This window comes from Mya arenaria, chromosome 2 (genome assembly GCF_026914265.1).
Source record: "Mya arenaria isolate MELC-2E11 chromosome 2, ASM2691426v1".
Classification (NCBI taxonomy): Eukaryota; Metazoa; Mollusca; class Bivalvia; order Myida; family Myidae; genus Mya; species Mya arenaria.
Window position 1 is genome coordinate 41,085,053 of NC_069123.1, and position 21,219 is coordinate 41,106,271.

Consider the following 21,219-nt stretch of genomic DNA (forward strand, 5'->3'; position numbering starts at 1 on the left):
GCAATAACTTGTAATTGAGGATAAATTTGACTTCTCTGCTAATTCTAGGTTAAAGCCAAACACACGCTACGTGTTCCAAGTTGCCGCCACCAATGACGAGGGCCGGAGTGCATTCAGTGACGAGTCTAGTGAGGCTCTAACACTGGAGGATGGTACGTGTTCTGTGTACAGGTTTCATTAATTTTGCATGGTCTTTATTTTCATGATTTTTTTTGTTTTGGCCTTTTTTGTGAGTTTAAAATACACGACTTCACTATCTAGTCATCGAGAGGCATTGCTAAACTCATAGTTTCTCTAGGTTTTAAGTTCATGATAATACTGATTCATGAAAATTGCCAAATTTAAAGTGTTGTAAATTTTAAGCAATCTGTGATATGCACATTATTTTGACATGTGTACTCAATGAATTCAAGTTCACAAATCTTGGGGAATTGCAAAAATAAAGTACATGTAATTATTGTTTTACTTACCTCTTTCTTAATTATATTTGCTTTGATCTCATTTATGTTAAAAATTACAACAAAAATTGAACCAAATTTGGTACCAAGCCATTAAATCTTCCATGTGGGATTTTACAGTACCAGAAGGAGCACCACGGTATGTGAAGGTTGAGAGACTGACTACCACGTCTGTCAAAGTATCTTGGGAGGTAAGGAAGCTTCTTCGGCACCTTGATATGCATAAATGCTTTTTCCACTTTTTAAGCTTGTCTAGGACAATGACTTTGATCTTTTCTATATGATCTTTTCCATATTATTTAGTAGGTTAATGTGCTTATGTTGACTATCATCACCCTCTGACTCATGAAGGTCTTGAATTAATTTCTTAAAAATTCATGTAAGATATGATACATTGCCATTTAATTAACCATATAATTGAATTGCAATAATCTGTTGTACATTCTGACTGTGAGTTCTTTTTCATGTTTTTCATTTAAACAAGAACATGTTATCCTTCAGCTTTAATAATTCCCAATATTAACCTCCCTTATTTCAGCAACCCCTCCCGTCCACATGGAATGGCCAGTTAGAGGGCTACTTTCTTTTATACCGGCAAGTAGAGAACACCAACTACCAGGAGCTAGAGATAGATGACCTTAACACAATAGAGGTCACATTGTCTGACCTACAGAAGTTTGTAAATTATGAATTCCTGTTGAAGGCATTTAATAAGGTCGGACGGGGCCCGCCGAGCACTCCTGTGGTCGTGTTTGTGGGAGAGGCTGGTAAGTTAGCATAGACAGAAAATTAATGAGTGAGAAAATTAATGAGTGCTCCTGTTGTAATCTTTAGAAGGAAAAGATTTGTATCAACTAATTTGTGGGTGTCTTATTCGTTAAAACAATCATTAACAAAACTCATAGTTGAAATGTTCATGTCTAATGTACATTGTAGGTCTGATACGATAAATACTTTAAAAAGAAAAAAGAAAAGCAACAACAATTACCTTTATGTGTAAATCATGCATGCACCATGTACAAAACATTCTTGTTTCCAGCCCCCTCTGCGGCCCCTGTCAGTGTGACTGCAGTGGCAATAAACCCTACAGAGATTGAGGTCTCCTGGCAACCACCCCCTCTCAACACACAGAATGGAGAACTGTCTGGGTATCAGGTACAGAACATTAACAGAAATTTCAGGACGTTTGTTTTTATCTCCTTTGTTTTCAAAGAAAAAAGTCAAGGTATTGTGAAATCCTTTGCGTTGTTGGTGGCATGCAATTCTTTTATTCTCAGCCATAGCTCATTTTTTTTAAATATTTTACATGAAACTCTGTACTGATGTAACTAATGACCAGACCACATGTTTAGCAAGGCTCACAATGTCAGCTTTAATAATTTTCAAGTTATCTCCTTGTTACACTGAAAAAACAATACATTATCAATTGACAGTTGGCATCCGATGGTTGTGCTCATATATAAGGACTATCATGCTACAGCCAAAGTCTTTGTTGTGAATTATGCAGATTCCATGTTTGATACATATTTGGGTGTTTTGAGGTGTTCTGTCAGATGATGATGATCAGCAAGTCATCCCTTAAAAAGCTAACACAAACTTGACTCCTGTTTCCAGATTGCCTACTGGCTCAACTCCTCCAGCTCTGACACAGCAAAGAGGCAGGCAGTTCAGGCTTCAGAGGACTCACTGGTGATAAAGGACCTGGCAATGTACTCAGACTACGGGATCACAGTGCGGGCACTTAACCTGGCCGGGGAGGGGCCACATAGTCCACCTGTACACACAAAAACTAGCGAGGGATGTAAGTGATTTTGCTGATTAAGATGTTGATAACAAAGAGGTCAAGGGTGAGTTTGTGTGAATGCCTTTTTTCTCTTGTCTGAACACAATTGTTTTTTAGCTCGACTATTTGAAGAATAGGTGGGCTATACTACTCGCCCCAGCGTCGGCGTCCGGTTAAAGTTTTAGGGCAAGTTGGGAATTTCACTTATAAGTCCAATACCCTACATTCAATTGACTTAATACTTCACACAGTTGTTCAGGGTTATCACATGATGAGGTTAGATAACTCCATATTATTCTTTACACAGATTATGGCCGCTGATTGACTATGGAACTTGGGTTTAAGTTTTAGGGCAAGTTGGAATATTTATTAATAACTTCTATATCCTTTGTTCAATTGACTTAATACTTCACACAGTTGTTCAGGACCATCCGAAAATGAGGTTACATAACTCCATATCATCCTAAATACAAGTTATGGCCCCTGATCGACTTAGGTTAAAGTTTAAAGGCAGGTTAAAGTTTTGGGGCAAGTTGGGATTTTCACTTAAAACTCCAATACCATTCATTCAATTGACTTAATACTTCACACAGATGTTCAGAGCCATCACATAATGAGGTTAGATAACTCCATATTATCTGTTATACAAATTATGGCCCCTGATTGACTATGGAACTTATGTTAAAGTTTTAGGGCAGGTTTGGCTATTGTTTAATAACTTCTATACCCTTCTTTAATTGACTTAATAGTTCACACAATTGTTCAGGACCATCACCCAATGTGGTTACATAACTCCATATCCTTAATACAAGTTATGGCCCCTGATTGACTTCAAGTTTTAGGCAAGTAAAAGTTAAGGGCAAGTTTGGATTTTAATAAAAAAAACTTCTATACCATTCATTAAATGCACTTAATAAAATTCAAAATTATTTACGACCATCTTACAACAAGAAACATAACTCCGTTTTAAGCCTAAATACAAATAATGGCCCTTGAATTTTTTTATTTTTTTTTTAATTTCCTTTGAAAGGCATATTTGTATATTCTTAACCACATTTTCATAATGGGAAATCAAGTTATTTGAATGACTTGCGTCATTGTTTGGGCGGGCTGGTGGGAGGGCAGCATCAAAGTCACCTTATGTATCAAATAATTTTAGTTAGGTTTGACATAGAGACCAAACTTGGTATTATAACATCGTTATTGTATTCTAAGTCAAAGCGGCGTAGTCGAGCACCCTGTCTTACGATGGCTGTTGTTTAACATTGTAGTGGCTACAATTTTAGACCAATGCTTCTAAAAGGTAAAAATCATTGTCTGAAATGGATGAAACCTTGGACAAGTCTGTATATGGGTCATCTCCTGTCAAAACTAGGTCACATGGTCAAATCTAAATGTTAAAAAAGAAAAATCAAAGTTAGAAAAATACCTTGTATAGAGACTGCTTTTATCATGCAATCTTAGTCAATTTTATAAGAATAATTGCCTTGGTGAAATGCCATGGCCAGAGTTCCAAATATTAGGTGAGCTTTCCATGGTTATACTTTGGTCTTGTTGTGTTTTGAAATCAAAATATCTAATCAGCCAGTAAAAACTGAAGATTGTATTAATGACAATACTGGGTAATATTTGTAATTAAAAGGCTAAATAATATATGAAAAATAACCTTCAATACGATAGCATTGCAAATGATCATGATTTTGCTAAAATTAAACCAGGAGTAAATCGTCAACACACAAAAAACATGAAAATCCATCTTGAATTGAAAGTGATCTTCAGGGATTCCTTACTCCCCTTTCAATGCCAGGAGTACTTGGTAGTCTCTCCATCAGTGATTTTTCAATTCCTATTTCAGTGCCAGGAGTACTAGAAAGTCTCTCGATCAGTGAATCCCAATTTCCCTTTCGATGCCAGGAGTACAGGGTAGTCCCTCCATCAGTGATTCCCTTTTTCCTATTTCAGTGTCAGGAGTACTTTGTAGTCTCTCGATCAGTTATTTTTGCATTCCTATTTCAGTGTCAGGAGTACAGGAAAGTCTCTCAATCAGTGACTCCCGATTTCCCTTTTCTGTGCCAGGAGTACATGGTGGTCTCTCCATCAGTGATTATGAAATCCTATTTCAGTGCCAGGAGTACCTCGTAGTCTCTCATTCTGTGAATCTTGAATTCCCATTTCAGTACCAGGAAAACCGGGTAGTCTTTCATTCTGGAATATAACATTTACCTCCCTGGATGTCGTCTGGGAGCCGCCGGTGAAACCCAATGGCAAGATTGCCAACTATGAGCTTGCTTACACTGAGATGAATGCTGTCGGTAAGTACCAGTACCTCATACAGTAGATTGTTATCATTTTGCAAGCGTTTTATTTTCCGAATTTAATCAGATTGTGAAACAAAGCCAAATATTTAATTTAAGTGTCAGGTGATTGATGTTGTCACAAATAAAAAGCATCACAAAATTTGCGTATCAATGACTTTATGAAATTTAAAACATTTACAGTTGGAATTTAAATTATTAAACTTATTTTAATTTTCTGCAAATGAAAAGTAAACACCTTGGTATTGTAGTTCATATATTATCTGATTGTTGAATAAAATACAACTTAATTAAGTTAACAACATTTACAACTTGTATTCTGCAGGTCGTCAGGTTAGGTTTAATGTGTCAGGCACACTGACGTCACTCACGATAAAGGATTTACTTGAGGAAGTAGAGTACCATTTCACCATCGTCGCCCGCACCAGCGTTGGGTCAGGAGAGGGGATTGACAAGAAAGTAGTCCTTACCTCACCACAAGGTAATGTTGTTTTTCTGTAGGTGTTAATTTATAGTTTCGAGGAAGTCGAGTACACCTCCTTCATTGTCGCCCACATCAGTGTTGGATCAGGTCTGGGTCTTGACATGAAAGTAGTATGTACTTCAACTCCAGGAAGTACTCATACAATGTACATTGTATATTTATATGGTATGTAAATTTTATCTTGTGAACTCTTCATTCATTCAGCTGAATGATACATTTCAGGAGCACCAGCCAAGCCAACGGACCTGACATACCAGATCAACAACAACGATCTCATCCTCAGCTGGCTCGATCCAGCTAAAGGCGACTTTGATATCTATGGACACACCATACTGGCCAACTCCTCAGGTAAGCCAGCCACTTGTTTGACCTTGTTCATGTTGGTTTGTCCTTCATCAGCTGATGATGTAGGTGAAATGCTGTGAATTCCTTTGATCCCGTGTTCGTTACACTGCCCCTCCTTTTTGGGAGTGCGAACTTTCACTTTTAATCAACAATGTGTTTAATTTTACTCACCAAATGTGTCTAACCCAAAGGCTAAAGTAGGCTCAACATCCCAATGTGTTTGAAAGATGTTTGCATTAATGTTATTATTTTAACAATAGATTTTACAAAAGCCACTATGATGGCAAAACTAGCACTAGTTTTCATTGATATTCAATCTGTATTAATGTTATGACAAAATGGATAGCACTATGTGAAAGTATAATTCTGAAATTTGAATGTTGTGTGGGCCTACTAGTAGTCGAGGTAAAGATCAGCTTTGAAGAAGAATTGTGTTATTCTTTTAAACTAGGACATAGCAACCTTATTTGGTAGTCTCATGTGAAACTACATGCATGTTCATTAATGGAAATATACTTGTGAAAAAGTAATTTGAACTTACAAAAGGTTAATATAGCCTTTAAAGGTCAATTATCTCAAAGAAAGCTAGTGTTTGGACTTGATCCATGTTCTTTTATTAAACAGGATCTCAGTTAAATTGTAGGCTACTGGATTTATCCCGTAGTTTTCATTGTTTTATTAAGTATTTAATGTGGCAAGGCTGGTTTGCTTGACAGGTGGATGTTGCTTTGAATGGAGATATCGAAGAGATGGTAGGTAGTATGTAACCACGCATGGCTCCGCTTGCACGATGCCCAGTCACAGCTATCACTATGTCATTAGTCATAATATCATTCAGATTGGTTATTATATTATTTAAGCCTGGCTCCCACTGTCATGTTTGGGTTACGATTGACCATTATTTAGAAAATTGTTGTGTCTCTTTTCCATTTGTGATTCCATTCTGAAAGGAATCTGCCTGAATCTTTGTGAGTTTTGGGTGATCCTGGTGAATCAGGATGAGCAATGAAATTGACTGCTACAATTTACTATGATTTTTTGCAAATGTAGAGCAATCATAGTGCAGTCGTAATTCAATCCAGCGTATCCTTACTGGAATCAGGTAAACATTCATGACCATTCATGGGTTAGCTCAGATGATTATAGTGGATCGTGACTTTTATTATATGATGATTCAGTATGAATGGACAGTACAGCTCTGATTCAATTTGATTTTCTATGCAATTGAGGATTGTAATATATTGAAGCAATCATGAAGAATCGTCATGTCGCCAGGATTTGTAATCGCACTATAAGGCAATCGTCAGCAAGGATTTGTAATCACACTTTAGGGCAGTCATCAGCAAGGATTTGTAATCGCACTGAAAGGCAGTCATCAGCAAGGATTTGTAATCAAACTATAAGGCAGTCATCAGCAAGGATTTGTAATCACACTATAGGGCAGTCTGCAGTGAGGATTTGTAATCACACTATAGGGCAGTCTGCAGTGAGGATTTGTAATCACACTATAAGGCAGTCTGCAGTGAGGATTTGTAATCACACTATAATAGGGCAGTCTGCAGTGAGGATTTGTAATCACACTATAAGGCAGTCTGCAGTGAGGATTTGTAATCACACTATAAGGCAGTCTGCAGTGAGGATTTGTAATCGCACTATAAGGCAGTCTGCAGTGAGGATTTGTAATCACACTATAGGGCAGTCATCAGCAAGGATTTGTAATCACACTATAAGGCAGTCTGCAGTGAGGATTTGTAATCACACTATAGGGCAGTCATCAGCAAGGATTTGTAATCGCACTATAAGGCAGTCTGCAGTGAGGATTTGTAATCACACTATAGAGCAGTCATCAGCAAGGATTTGTAATCACACTATAAGGCAGTCTGCAGTGAGGATTTGTAATCACACTATAAGGCAGTCTGCAGTGAGGATTTGTAATCACACTATAAGGCAGTCTGCAGTGAAGATTTGTAATCACACTATAAGGCAGACAGCAGTGAGGATTTGTAATCACACTATAAGGCAGTCATCAGCAAGGATTTGTAATCGCACTATAAGGCAGTCTGCAGTGAGGATTTGTAATCACACTATAAGGCAGTCTGCAGTGAGGATTTGTAATCACACTATAGGGCAGTCATCAGCAAGGATTTGTAATCGCACTATAGGGCAGTCTGCAGTGAGGATTTGTAATCACACTATAGGGCAGTCATCAGCAAGGATTTGTAATCACACTATAAGGCAGTCTGCAGTGAGGATTTGTAATTGCACCATAGGGCAGTCGGCAGCGAGGATTTGTAATTGCACCATAGGGCAGTCTGCAGTGAGGATTTGTAATTGCACCATAGGGCAGTTGGCAGCGAGGATTTGTAATTGCATCATAGGGCAGTCTGCAGTGAGGATTTGTAATTGCACCATAGGGCAGTCTGCAGTGAGGATTTGTAATTGCACCATAGGGCAGTGGGCAGCAAGGATTTGATATCGCACCATAGGGCAGTCTGCAGTGAGGACTTGATATCGCACCATAGGGCAGTTGGCAGCGAGGATTTGATATCGCACCATAGTGTAGTTGGCAGCGAGGATTTGATATCGCACCATAGGGCAGTCTGCAGTGAGGATTTGTAATTGCACCATAGGGCAGTTGGCAGCGAGGATTTGATATCGCACCATAGGGCAGTTGGCAGCGAGGATTTGATATCGCACCATAGGGCAGTTGGCAGTGAGGTTTTGATATTGCACTGTAGGGCAGTCGTGAGCGAGGATTTTTAATTGTACCATAAGGCAGTCGGCAGCGAGGATTTGTAATCGCACCATAGGGCATCGGCAGTTAAGATTTGTAATCGCACCATAGGGCAGTCATAAGTGATCATCCTAAATAAGATAAATCTGGGCAATATTTTTCTGAATCCATCATGACTAATGCCTCTACAACAAGTCAGCAGGAATCAGGCTGAACTCTTGTAAGTGAGAGCCAGGCTGAAATCATGTGTGGACATTGATTTCATGTATTGGTTTAGTAAAAATGCATGTTGGGAATGCATATTCCTGTAAGTGATGACAATGTTTAGTTGTTTGCTTCCTTTGGAAATGTCAGTCACTAAATTTCAGAACTGTTAAAATCAACACAAAAACTATATTGTCCATATTTTCATTTAATGTTCATACCACCAATTTATCTTTTATTTCAGTATTACCATACCTAGCTGTGCAGATTTTCTTTAGAATTACTAGTTCTTCTACGTTATGGTGTTATTCTCTGTATGATTTGTTTTGTTCTACTTCCTGTTGTTTGACATTTGCTGAGGATGTGTTTATGTCATTATATGTATTGATTGTACGACATTTTGCCATTACTTACATTCTGTTTCCACGCTTACAGCATTCTGTTCATTTTAAGCAAGTGAATCATGTCTGTAAAATGTGCAGCAGTCATATATTTAACGGAAATCTTCAATATATCTATGATTTTGTATTATGCAGTTAAAAACTTGTAAAACTTGAGAAACACAGATGTTAAATAGTTGTCAGCACTCATTCATAGTTGTAAGGTTTGCATGTTTTCAAATAACTGCCAGCCCTTTGTTTTTACGGAAGAAAAGCATTTTTTTTTATTTGCTGACCAGCAAAGCAGATTTTTAAATTCTATTTTATGGTTTAATATTTTATTTTTCATCCAACCTACCAAGTATGAAACATTTACATAACGCATCATGTTTGTGTATTCCCAACTTGCCTGGACTTATACTTTATCATCATTAAAACATACCTTGGTGAATGATTTTGTTTGAAGTAGTGGTTTTTTTAGCTAAATGTAGATTAAAAATTATAAGAAATATGGTACTAAAAACATGAATACACATATATAGTTTGGTTACTGTATTTAGTTCTGAGTTTCAAATTATTAGTTTTATTAGGGACTTATGCACATGATAGATGGGGTAGAATGAAGCAAATTAGAATCTACCTTGCATTAAATGTTGTAGGTATTTTAAAACTATTCAAAGAACTATTGCCAGAGCTACAGATAAGGGGTGTAATTGGAGAATATATGGTTTAAAATGCGCCAATTATGATATAAAGTCAAAGATCTGTTCATATCAGTAGCAATTCAAATTGTTTTAATGGTGTTCCGTTACTACACTCAATTTTCAACCATTTTCGGAAGCAACCATTCTGACCATGTCGAAGATACTGCTAAACCGGTCTAATGAGTCACTTCAACTCCTATGCAGTGATTTCCCTTGATGAGCGTAGTGTTTTACAATGCAAAGGGAAGGAAGCACCATCCGTATTTTTAATTGATTAAATTCTGCTTTTAGGATCAAGCCTGTCTTATGTGAAATACTTACATGTTTTCACTTCAATGTGCCAGTAAACTTTAACAATCACCATTTACCTGTATGGAATGAAACCAAGGTGTACATTACATTTTACAAAATTACATAAGGCTGTACACTACTATTTGAGTAAAAGTTATCTGTTGCTCTGTATTGGTATTGAATGGTAAAATACCAGTGACATAAATCTACATGACTTGTATTTTCAAAGCTGAAAAAATAATGAGACAATTAAAATAAATTGCCTTTGAAAATCATTATATATGCACTCTGTATAGATTTCTCCTAAATGATATGAGCAGGATGTATGCACACATTTTAATCGAATGGTATATGTTGTAACTATTAAATGACTCGTATTTTCTATATACCAATTCGTGAACACATATTTTCCTATTCCAGAAACCTCAGAGTGGACAATAGTTAGTCAGCTACTGGGGAATGTCACTAGAGCTACCATCAACCTACTTCAGTTTAACCCCGACCGCCAATATCAAGTCAGAGTTGTGGCCCTTAACAAGCGAGGGAGGAGCCCCTACAGTGACCCCTCTGAAATATTCAACACTCCCGCTGCCCCTAAAGCTGGTGAGATTTTTCGTTTTCTAATTTATGTTACCATTTTATTTTCAATGGATCATAATTGATATAAAATCATTCCATAATACTTCAGTAGAGTTATGAGTTTGATCTATTTATAGATAGAGAACCACAAGTCTGGACTAGAAGAAAATGCTTATATAGATCATTATTTGAAAATTGTATAAACATTGTTTGTTTTTGTGTAAAACCATTGGGTTTATATTAAAAACTGTGTCAGTCAAGGTAACCCTATGACAATAATAATAAAAGAGCTGGTATGGTTAATGAATTATATGTATATTGCAGTGTCTTCTGCCAAGGCGTTCCACTACCAGCCCTGGTTCCCAGTGATTGTGGCGCTGGCGGGCGGCATCGTTATCCTCGTCGTCATCTCTTTGCTCTGTCTTATCTCTCACAGGAACAAGTCACGCAAGGCCCGTAAGTATCAGAACATGGTGTAGTTAATTATTATTTTACATTTCGTTACATTTAGTATAGCCACTAAAAAAATCTGTTTTTTATTAATATTTGTATTATCATTGTTCATGTTGCACACTTGACTGAGTGTTTTATTTTGTTCATTGGATTATGTCTATTGTGTTCATTGGATAATGTCTATTGTGTTCATTGGATGATGTATATTGTGTTCATTCTCTGGTAGATAATACGTTCTTGTTCTATGCTTCTAGTAATTTGTCACAGATTTGCCTGTTACTTCTAACAGAGCAGAGTAAGCTGGGCCAATGCACACAAATCAATTCTGGTTGTATGTCACAGATTTGCATGTTACTTCTAAGAGAGTTGTGAAACCCAGGCCATGTCTCTGATAGCAATTTTAGTAATATCACATGATTACCTTTTCCTTTGAGTAGAGCAGCGTAAGCCGGGCCATATGACGTCCACATCCAACTTGGCTCCCTCTACGGAGCCTGAGGAAGGTGGATTCAGCGGTCTCGAGATGACGAGGCAGTCAACACATTCCCGCAGACAGAAGTTTGCTGGCATCAGACCAAATGGCTCTGTTAATAACATTTATTCAAGGTAAAATAGCAAAAGTTAAGAAGAATCTTATTCTGGTCAGCAGCATTATTAGCATAAATAATATGTTTGCTGGTTTTGAAATAAAATGATATTGTTTGCACTAAAAAGGCATCTATTTTTTAATCTTTGTAACTGAGGTGAGATCATAATAAACATGATGTACAATAAATAGAGTTAGAATTTATAAGAAAACTTCAAAAGTAATTATAGTAAAAAATAGAGTTCAATAATGCACATACCTTGAAATGGACAGCACTATTCAGGTATTTTTTTCAAACATTGTAATTATATATAATCTAGATCCCCGCCACGACCAAGTCCTGCTAGTGTTGCCTACAACAGCAACAGTGATGATGATACAGCATCAGCAGCAAAACCCCCGCTGCCAGATGATGATGATGATGACGACAGCAGTGTCACTGAAAAACCTTCAGTGGCAGACTCTGATTCAGAGGTATTTGCATTATTCATGACATATATAAAGCATTATGTTTTCAATGCATATATGTTCATTTCAGGTATACCAGGCTACATCATTCCGATGGTTTATGTTCATTGTATATAATGTTTCAATTTTTTGTGTCTGAAGTTTTTGTTACACAAAAAACTAATTTTGATATAATGATTAACTTTTGCAAAGAGAATTTAGGTTCATTGTTTGTGTTGATCTGTTGTTAATCAACATGTTCCTTTGTTTCAGGCAAGTGATGAGGCTAGTGATGATGACAGCCTGTCATTCCCACCTCCCCCATCCTCATCTCCCCCACCCCCTCCGTTCTCCGCGGTGGGGGCCACAGGCTACGCTCCCCCCACATCAATCACCCGTAACATCTATGGGGCGGCACCAGTAACACCAGCTCCAATTAGTTCGAACTGGCAGAGTCCAAATCCAAGTGCCAATGCCAATTCATCGTTTAACGCATATCAGTATACAGACAGTGAGGCTGAGAGTAGCCACTATGCATTCAGTCTGAATGGCGGACAGATTATCATGAACAACACTGCAGGGTCACGGGCCCCTATGCCAGGTTTCTCATCATTTGTGTGATGATAGCTGAAGTGTTTCAGTGATACAAGTTGTGAATAATTATGGTTTTAAATTTGAAAGTATAAGTGTTCTCATATAAGGAATGATGGTGTTAAAGGTTTTGAATTAAGAAGATTATGCTGTTGCTAGAATAGAGATGTTTTGCATTTGGAGCTAAAAAAATTGCTCCTACGTAATTTTATCCAACACAGTAGAATTCCATTTAAGGTTTTTTAATATTTTTAAAACCAAAAGCTGTGGTTGTAACACCTACATGTGTATTTTGAATTACAAGACAGTGACTTGCATGTTCAAGATGCTTGTGTCAAGAAAGCTAAGCATTTCTGAAGTCAGAGTTGGATCATGTTCATAGTGATGTGTTAAGGACAGTGCAAAACAGAAATGTGTTCTCTGATGTAATCTGGATTTTGTGATTTCGTGAGAATAAAAAATATTAGTTGTTTGTAACAGTGTGAAGAGTGTTGCTGAAACTGTAGAAGTGTTAAGTGTGTCTCTCCATTGGAGATGAATAGAACTCTGGAAGTTGTAAAACAACATGGAGAAATATAATATGATGCCTTAGAACAATGACTGTGAAATCATTTCTTTTTATGGGGATTAATGTTTTGCATAATTCTCATGCCAATGAAAGTGCAACAGAATAATCATGGTGTGAAGTGAGGAAAACTCTTCCCTATAAGAAATACTACATGTTCCACTTAATTGAAATATGTGAAACAAATTAATAATTGATTTTCCATAAAAATTAAACCCCATGAAAATCAATGTTCTCACAGATCTGAGCTATGTTATGCAACTTCTACTAAATCTACCTATTTCGATTCAGATAGCCAACCACATTTTCATTCCAAACCAACCATATTTTCCTTCCAATCATTAAAGTATGTAAGGTCATTTCATATTTTCAACCATTCTAAAGTTCATATAGAAATATTCAGTCTAGTGCAAACAAGGAAAAAATTCAACTGCACATTAAAGGGACTCGCAAGTTTGATAGGATCTGACATAGAAATGGTTTGTCAACAAACTGGTTGTAACAATACGGTACTAAGTGATCATCAAGACTTCATATAAAAATGTCTTACGGTGTCTGACCCACAAATAAACTTGTTCTGCTATAGCTCCATTAACCTTAATGTTATTTTTGTTGTTGCCTGCTGTTCCCATACAAATTTGGAAGGTATTTGCTTCTTGATATCTACCGGTAGTATATTAAATGAATGATCCGAAGTATGACTGTATATAATACATGAAGTTTTTCTCTTTGAAAGCCAACAAATTTTTACTGTTATAATATCTTCGGTATTTGTTTAGATTTTTTTGTTTCTTCTCATTTTTTTTTTTCAAATGATACCAAAAAATACAGGATAACAAGTATCCAATATTCACATGTTTGTGGGTTGGATTTTTTAATTTCATATAAAAAGATGTTAGCTCACTAATGTTTTGAATGGTGACTTTGATTAACAGCGTTAGAAAGGCTCTTAAAAATGAGTTAGGCATTGAATCTTCAAGCTTTATAAAGAGTTTAGGCTGTGAATCATCCAGCTTTAGTTTCAAATAGAACTACCGTATGAAATAATTATGTTAATTTGAAAAAATGTGACAGTTGCATGAAATCTGCGAGGGTGTCCCATTTAATGCAGTTGTTTTTTCTGCATAAAAAATCATGTCACCAATGCATGGTCATCGTCATCAAGAGTCTTGTGGAAGATCATTCTAAAACATCAAGAAAAAAAGATTGATTGTGTTGGGTAAAACCTTATCATTCTGTGTAAAATAAAGTCAGGGATTACTTTTTCAATGTTTTTAAAATGAAAAAGTCGATGAATATTGCGAGACGAAAGAAAATGTCACTATTTCTTATACTGGACTCTTTAGTCGACAATGTCACCACAACGTGTTAATTTCCAGCCCTCATATATTTTTTTTAATGTAGAAGTGCAAATTGTTCACGTCATTGACCATGTATATTTAAAATGTTTAGACATTTTTTTCGTAGTATGGTATGCATAATAAATTGGACACCTGTCATCATTGAAGACCAAAGTATGATAGCATGTTAATTTCGGTATGAATAAATGCATGTTAGATGGCATTTATTACACTGAACAGTACATATACTGAACTCTCCTTCTTTAATTTTAACAGGGGATTTTCATTTTAAGATAAGTTACATTTCGATCATGATAAAACTAGATGATATAATCTTCAACTATTTGAGTATTTATTTAAACCGATATAACATTCACAAATTTATGGAGACTTTCACAGATTTATAATGTTTTGCATTTAGTGCAAACCTATATATAATATACCTACCGTATTTATTGCAAGTTCATATAAAATGCCAGGAGCCATATTCATAGAGAATCTTAGTGAAAATTTTCAACTTAGTGAAAAAATAATGTTGTTTTTAGTAGAATTTAAAGATCATTTGAAATATGTTTACACCAAATGAATAAAAATAAGCAAGAAAAAGGTACATTTATGAAAAAAATTGATTGAAAATAAGGGGTATTTCAAATATTTGTTGCTACAGTATCGAAAATATTTGCTTCGTTGAAAATTGTCACTAAAAAGCTTTTAGAATACCCGGTAGGTGCTGGAATAGAATAAAAATGATCTTGTTTCTTGGGAGTCACATTAAGCACTTTTCAAGTGTGGTTTATTTATATTTCCTGTAGTTTACTTAAGTTCATGTGGGGACGAGAAATCATTTGGTATTAGATTTGTAATATAATATAGGCATTTTCCACTGTAAAATTGTGCACAGACATTATGCTAGTTATTAGATGTTGTGGTAGCATTCACTCGTTGACCTTATACAGCTAGACAATTAGACATTCCTATATTGTTATCTTTTTCCATTTTTCATTCCAAGTTCATTTCAAGTTCAGTTCAAAATCATTCTATGACTCTAATAATATTCTTGCCTTATTCATTCTCAAGTCATTTCAAGTCATTACTATTTCATTACTATTTTCAACACCAACCTCCATTATTATTTTTTATGTCATTCAATTCTTTGGATATCGTTCAAAGAATTGTTTTTCTTTGTTCAGTAATATAGAAGTGCACATGTATATGTTGATCTAGGATTACGAATACCGTATTTATCCTTGTAGACATGCATACACTAATAAACAAAGGAGGGGTCTTTTTTGTCTGATTCTGAGACTTGAATAATACTAAATCTGACTGAAAACTTAGAATGCAGTTTATTTCGCTGTTTTTTTCCCAGCAACCTGTTTTTTTCCCAGCAACCTGTTTTTTTTTCCAGCAACCTGTTTTAGTTCCCAGCAACCTGTTTTTTTCCTGTACACGTTCTAGGTAGTTGTATTTAAACTCACTTCCCACCCAACCATTGTACTGCAGTATGTTACACAAAGCTATAATTATAAACAACAATTATTTATTTGGCTCATATGAGTAGCACAAGGGGTGGGTGGGTGAGTGGGAATGATTTAGATACTTCTGTCAAGACCAACATTATACTGTATACAAAAATAACATAACCATATATAAATTCTGTCAACTCAGTTGTTTTATTCTATGAAATTGTCTGACTTTTATATGTTGCTGAGCAACAATGAATTGCTGACATTTTACAAATATTTTCTAAAAATGCATTAGAAGTATTGGATGTGTTGTGAAATGGTATTTGATTTTATTGTTATAAGTTAGATAAGATTGTATGTTTTAAATCACTTGTTTTAATTGTTTCTTAAACATATGAGGAACCTAAACAGTCTAAAAGAAATATGAGAGAAATGATAGGCCAGTTGGGAAAATAGTTCCTATTTACTGGACAAAATGGTCTCCGTCACCTTTTTAGGAATTAATTTTTACATCTTAATTTGGATTAAAATTGATATTTTACATAGTATTGTCAATGTATTGTACAACTAATTGATATACAAATGATGTGAAATATCTGATCTAGTAACTAATAGTATGTGTAGGCCAGGGACATACTTACCTATATAAAATAGGCCATGTAGGCCGAGGCGTACATTTTCCTAGAAGTGGGCCTACACAGTGTTTCTAGCCAAGCTACACCTCTGTAGGCAGATGTTATGCCTACGTCTCACCAGCTTATATATCAATAATTCTCTTTAAAGGTATCAGATGTAGATTAAAGCCTATCATTTTGTCATGCCATCAGTCTTTAATCTATCGAGGGCTTAGCACAAGACTGTTGTAACACCTTCCATTTCTATACTGAGTTACAACGGTCTTGCACTTAGCCCTGCGCAATGTTAAATATTAATCCCTGGTGACGCCATATAGATACATTATCATTCAAAAAATGTAGTGCTAACTGATTCCTTTTATGTTAAAGAAATGATAAAAAATACACTACAGTGAAGTTATGGCAGTTTTGTATTTTTGTTTATTATTTGAACTTATAATAAAACTTTTCAATCTTTTAAGATCCAAACAGCATGTTTCCAATATTTAAATAGATTAAGTATTCATGTATCCTTCCTCTTAACATTTAATGGTTTCAAACGATACCAAAATGGGGTCACCAGATATCAAGATTACCAGTTATTAATCGTCAGATACAGTTACATGTGGTTGGAGGCAATAATGTTTGAACTGTGATTCCATTCCATAATTTACTTGTATTTTTCACATTTCCATATTTTATGTGTAACATATCAAATTTTTGAATTGATTTGTATAATTAGATTTTATTCTGATGTATTTTTGCAACAAATAAACTAATTTAAAAGTCTAACAAATTTTTTTCTGAATGTTTAACTTAGCTCACCTTAAAAAACTTTGATTTTTTTTGTCTTAAACTGCTTGGCCCAGACCCTTGATAGTTTGTATGTGGCATCATACAGTGGTCCTCCACCAAGTTGATTCAAATAATGCCCATGGGGACAACACTGGCCAAACCCTGGGGTTCCCAAGTTTCCTATAGACTTATAGGGAAATTCTTGAAAATATTCTTGTCTAAAACTAAATGGGCAAGACCTTTGATATTTATTATGTAGCATCATAATTATGATGGCTTTCTAGTATGTTTGTTCAAAGTATGCCCCTGGGTTCAAAGCTGGCACGAATTTGAAAACAATTGGATGACCTTGACTGTGACCTTTTGACCTACTTTCTTTTTTAAGCCATATCAAGAACATTTGAACCATGTGTATTGTTTAAATAACAAATATCAATGTCGTCCTCCGATGACATAGACTGTGACATTTTGACTTACTTTCTTAATTTTAAAGCTACAGCAATAACAATTGGACCATGTGTACACTTCTAAAAACAAAAATCATTGCTTGGGTGACCTTAACTGTGACCTTTTGACCTACTTTCTAAATTTTGAAGCTACAGCAATGTATGCATTTTGCAAACATATATCAATGTTGCCCTATGATGAGCTAAACTGTGACTGTTTGACCTACTTTCTTATTTTTGAAGCTACAGCAATGGAATTTGGACCATGTATACATCTTAAAACTTGAGCGATTAAAGGCCATCATGACACTCTTGTTTGTAAACAGTTATTGCATCTAAATAAGGGAATGTTAGAATGGATGCCCCTCTGACCTAGGTTAGGGAAAGTAGTTTACCTGGAAGTATGAGTATGGATCTTTTTCACTGTGGAAGGCCCTTGTGGGTTCACAACCCTTTTTTCCAATTTTCGCAATGTCGAATGTATTTACATGGAACCAATTATGCTGTGAAGAATCTCAGAAAGACGCATTTTATCGATTATTTAAATGTTTTTTTACCGTTAAATAATACATATTGTTAACATTTCTACACGAGTTGGTTATTGTTAATGGCTCGTGTGCCGTTCAGCATGCATGCTTAACACAATTTACAATCCATTTTGCTTACCAATCTTCGTGAAACTTAGTCGGAATGCTTGTATCATTTTATGAAATCCTGGACAGACATTAGGCCAAACCCCGTTAACCTTAAGGAAGCGGTTACTTTTCTCTTCAATCTCGGCTAGTTTTTATATGTATATAAAACAGGTCATGTTTAAAGATATGTGTTTTAACATACACTACAGTCCAGGTTACTACGAGAAACAAAAACATGCTTTAAATGCTGTTGAATCAAGGTTATATTGGAATATGGGGCACGCACACTAAGAAGTCCATCATGGCCATGTCGCTGTTGACTCTAAACTCTATCGTTTCTAGCCGAAACTATTATTTATTGTTTTATATATGAAATATAGGTCAATTTTAAATATAGGTCACTTGGTCAAATATAAAAAGAACAACATTGAATACTTCCAACAGGACACTTTTTTTCCATTAAATGTTTTAGGAATGTTTGTTTTTGTGAAATACATGTATATGTTCTTGTTAATGACCTAAATATTGACATGTTTCAAGTGTTATTATAAATTATGGCCCACATGGCCATGCAAGATAACATACATCTGTCAAAACGTGATACAGCAAAAAAAAAATAATAGAATTAGTATATAAACAACACAATCAATCTTCAGTTTGGATTGTGTATAAGAAAGATGCATCATTAATATCTTTGTAAACATAGCTAAGTTAAGCAAAGTTTACTTCAGTACTAAGATACAAATACAATTTCAAAAGTTCATAATGTTATAAATAATATGAATAAGATTATGGTTTTTCATTTATTATGGTGGCATATTACTGCCGTAAAAAAAACTAAAAACATTTCAGAATTGTTTTGTGTGAAACACTTAATTGGCGCGATAATTATCATGTTATCTAGTTAATTTTTGCGTATTTTTTTCTTTTTTTAAAGATAAATAACAAATACTAAAAACAGGCTTGAAAGTGCCTATATTAGTCACGCGATTCGAAATCAGGTGTATCGTCAGATTTACTTTTAGACATGACAAGATAATAAAAACACATTGGCTACAAAATGGGATGTATGCGGTTATGGGGTTTACTGAAATAGTGACTATTTTATATCAACACGTTCATAAGATTTCAACATAAATGTGAATTTGAAAATTGATTATTAATTATCATTACGCATGTGATTAAAGTAAGGTGACTAAAATACCCTGCCTTACTTACCTACAACAAAAGGCATCAACCAATATCGGGTTTCATTTAAACTTTACTTTAGTAAATATTGCATGATGAAAGCAATGTTTATTTATACGAGTATATAAAAAAAATATCAGTTACTTTTATGAAACTAGCTAATTGTATTATAAATCTATAATGTACATTACATATTCATTGTTTATGACAGGCAAAAATCGTTTACAATTGGAGGCCTCTTAAATATTTTTTTGGATTCGATATTTATTGCCTGTGAAAAGAATTTGTACATAAAGTAAGTCAGGCTTATCGCGCCTACAGCATGACAAGGCTTTCAGCACTTTGTTTTTTACTCTCTTCACCATTGTAAACGTGTGTACATGTAGCAAGAACCATACCAAGTGGTGTATATAAACATGTATACAGTCGAACCCCGTTCGCTCGAACTCCCAGGTACCGGCGAAAATACCTCGAGCCTCGGAAAATTCGAGCCAAGCGGGAATGCTTACATTCAGTGTAAAGAAGCTGGTTCTTTATATCCAGTTCGAGCCATCGATGATTTCGAGCAAAGCGAGTTCGAGCCAACGGGGTTTGACTGTATATTACATCATAATGTCCAGGCTGTGTTGTTTGGAGTCGTTTGTATACAATGCTAGAACATTTAACAGGAAACAGTGTCCTGAATAACCTCATTGAATATCACGAATACTTGGCATGCGAACCAACTGATAAGTATGCATTTAAAATTCAAAAAAAACTTTCTAAGGCAACGCCAAATCTATGTTCTGTTTCTGACGGATTTACCGCACCTATTTTTCAGAAAATGCAAGGACAAGATTCACAACATCGCTCTAGTTCTTCCCTCAAAGTTAACGAGAAGTGTCTTCAAAAAAGATACTCGGCATTGGTAATGGTTTGAATATTTGACCACACTAAAGATTGTTTCTGGTTTATTTGTTGAACGGTAATGGACTTTTAGGCGTTGTCTACTTAAGAAATATAATGCAATACAGTGTTTGACAAAAACGACATAAATTTATTATCTTGCACACTTTTTCGGATATTGAACGCGTTTCAAGTGGAGACGCTTTGATTAAACTATGTCCAGTACGGCGTAGGCTGACCTTCAGCCTTGTCTGATACCCAGCGTACTCTGCACAACAAGTGTACGATAATAAAATGGTAAGGGCAGGTAACCTAGGCTAACCTTCAGCCCATTCGAAACTCCTCGGCCATTATTTTCAAAAACAATAATGTTTTTGAAAATAATGGCCGAGGAATTCCGAATGCCTTCAGCCCTGCTTATCGGCCAGCCAGATCAATTCCGAAATTGTATCATATCTTTAGCATTCTCCTTCTTGTGTTTAGCCTTAAAGCTGCACTCTCACAGATTTACTGTTTTCACAACTTTTTTTTCATATTTTGTCTTGGAATTATAATTTTTTTGAGTAAATATCTGCTAACCAGTGATGAAAGACAGCTGACAAAAGATTAGATCGCAGATGTTCATATTTCCATTCCAAATTTAATGTTTTATATCTTAAACCGTTACTAACGGGTTAAGAAAAATGCATAAAACATCATTTTTGGGACGAAAATATGAAAAGCTGCGATCTGATCTTCTGTCAGCAATCTTTTATCATTGGTTTGCAGATACTTACGCAAAAATTTGCTCGTTCCAAGACAAAAAAAAAAAGTTGTCAAAACGTTCAAACTGTGAGAGTGCAGCTTTAATATATTATCAACCATTCTTTTCTTGGGAAATCGTTCGCGAAAAAAAATTTTCTTCAACTTTTAAACAACCACACCAAGAAGA

At 35.4% G+C, this 21,219-nt stretch overlaps 1 protein-coding gene across 1 annotated transcript in view; it reads left to right on the plus strand.

Annotated features, from left to right (window-relative positions):
• Positions 1-15,544, plus strand: part of LOC128208120 (protein sidekick-2-like) — a 34,811-nt gene extending 19,267 nt beyond the window's left edge. Inside the window, exons 25-37 of the mRNA XM_052911481.1 lie at positions 49-152; positions 579-649; positions 997-1,225; positions 1,498-1,613; positions 2,073-2,259; positions 4,419-4,553; positions 4,882-5,037; positions 5,263-5,388; positions 10,119-10,301; positions 10,602-10,733; positions 11,168-11,336; positions 11,637-11,790; positions 12,037-15,544. Coding sequence (XP_052767441.1) covers positions 49-152; positions 579-649; positions 997-1,225; positions 1,498-1,613; positions 2,073-2,259; positions 4,419-4,553; positions 4,882-5,037; positions 5,263-5,388; positions 10,119-10,301; positions 10,602-10,733; positions 11,168-11,336; positions 11,637-11,790; positions 12,037-12,384 — 2,110 coding nt within the window. The 3' untranslated portion in view covers positions 12,385-15,544. The remainder of the gene's footprint in view (positions 1-48; positions 153-578; positions 650-996; positions 1,226-1,497; positions 1,614-2,072; positions 2,260-4,418; positions 4,554-4,881; positions 5,038-5,262; positions 5,389-10,118; positions 10,302-10,601; positions 10,734-11,167; positions 11,337-11,636; positions 11,791-12,036) is intronic.
• Positions 15,545-21,219: the final 5,675 nt, after the last annotated feature.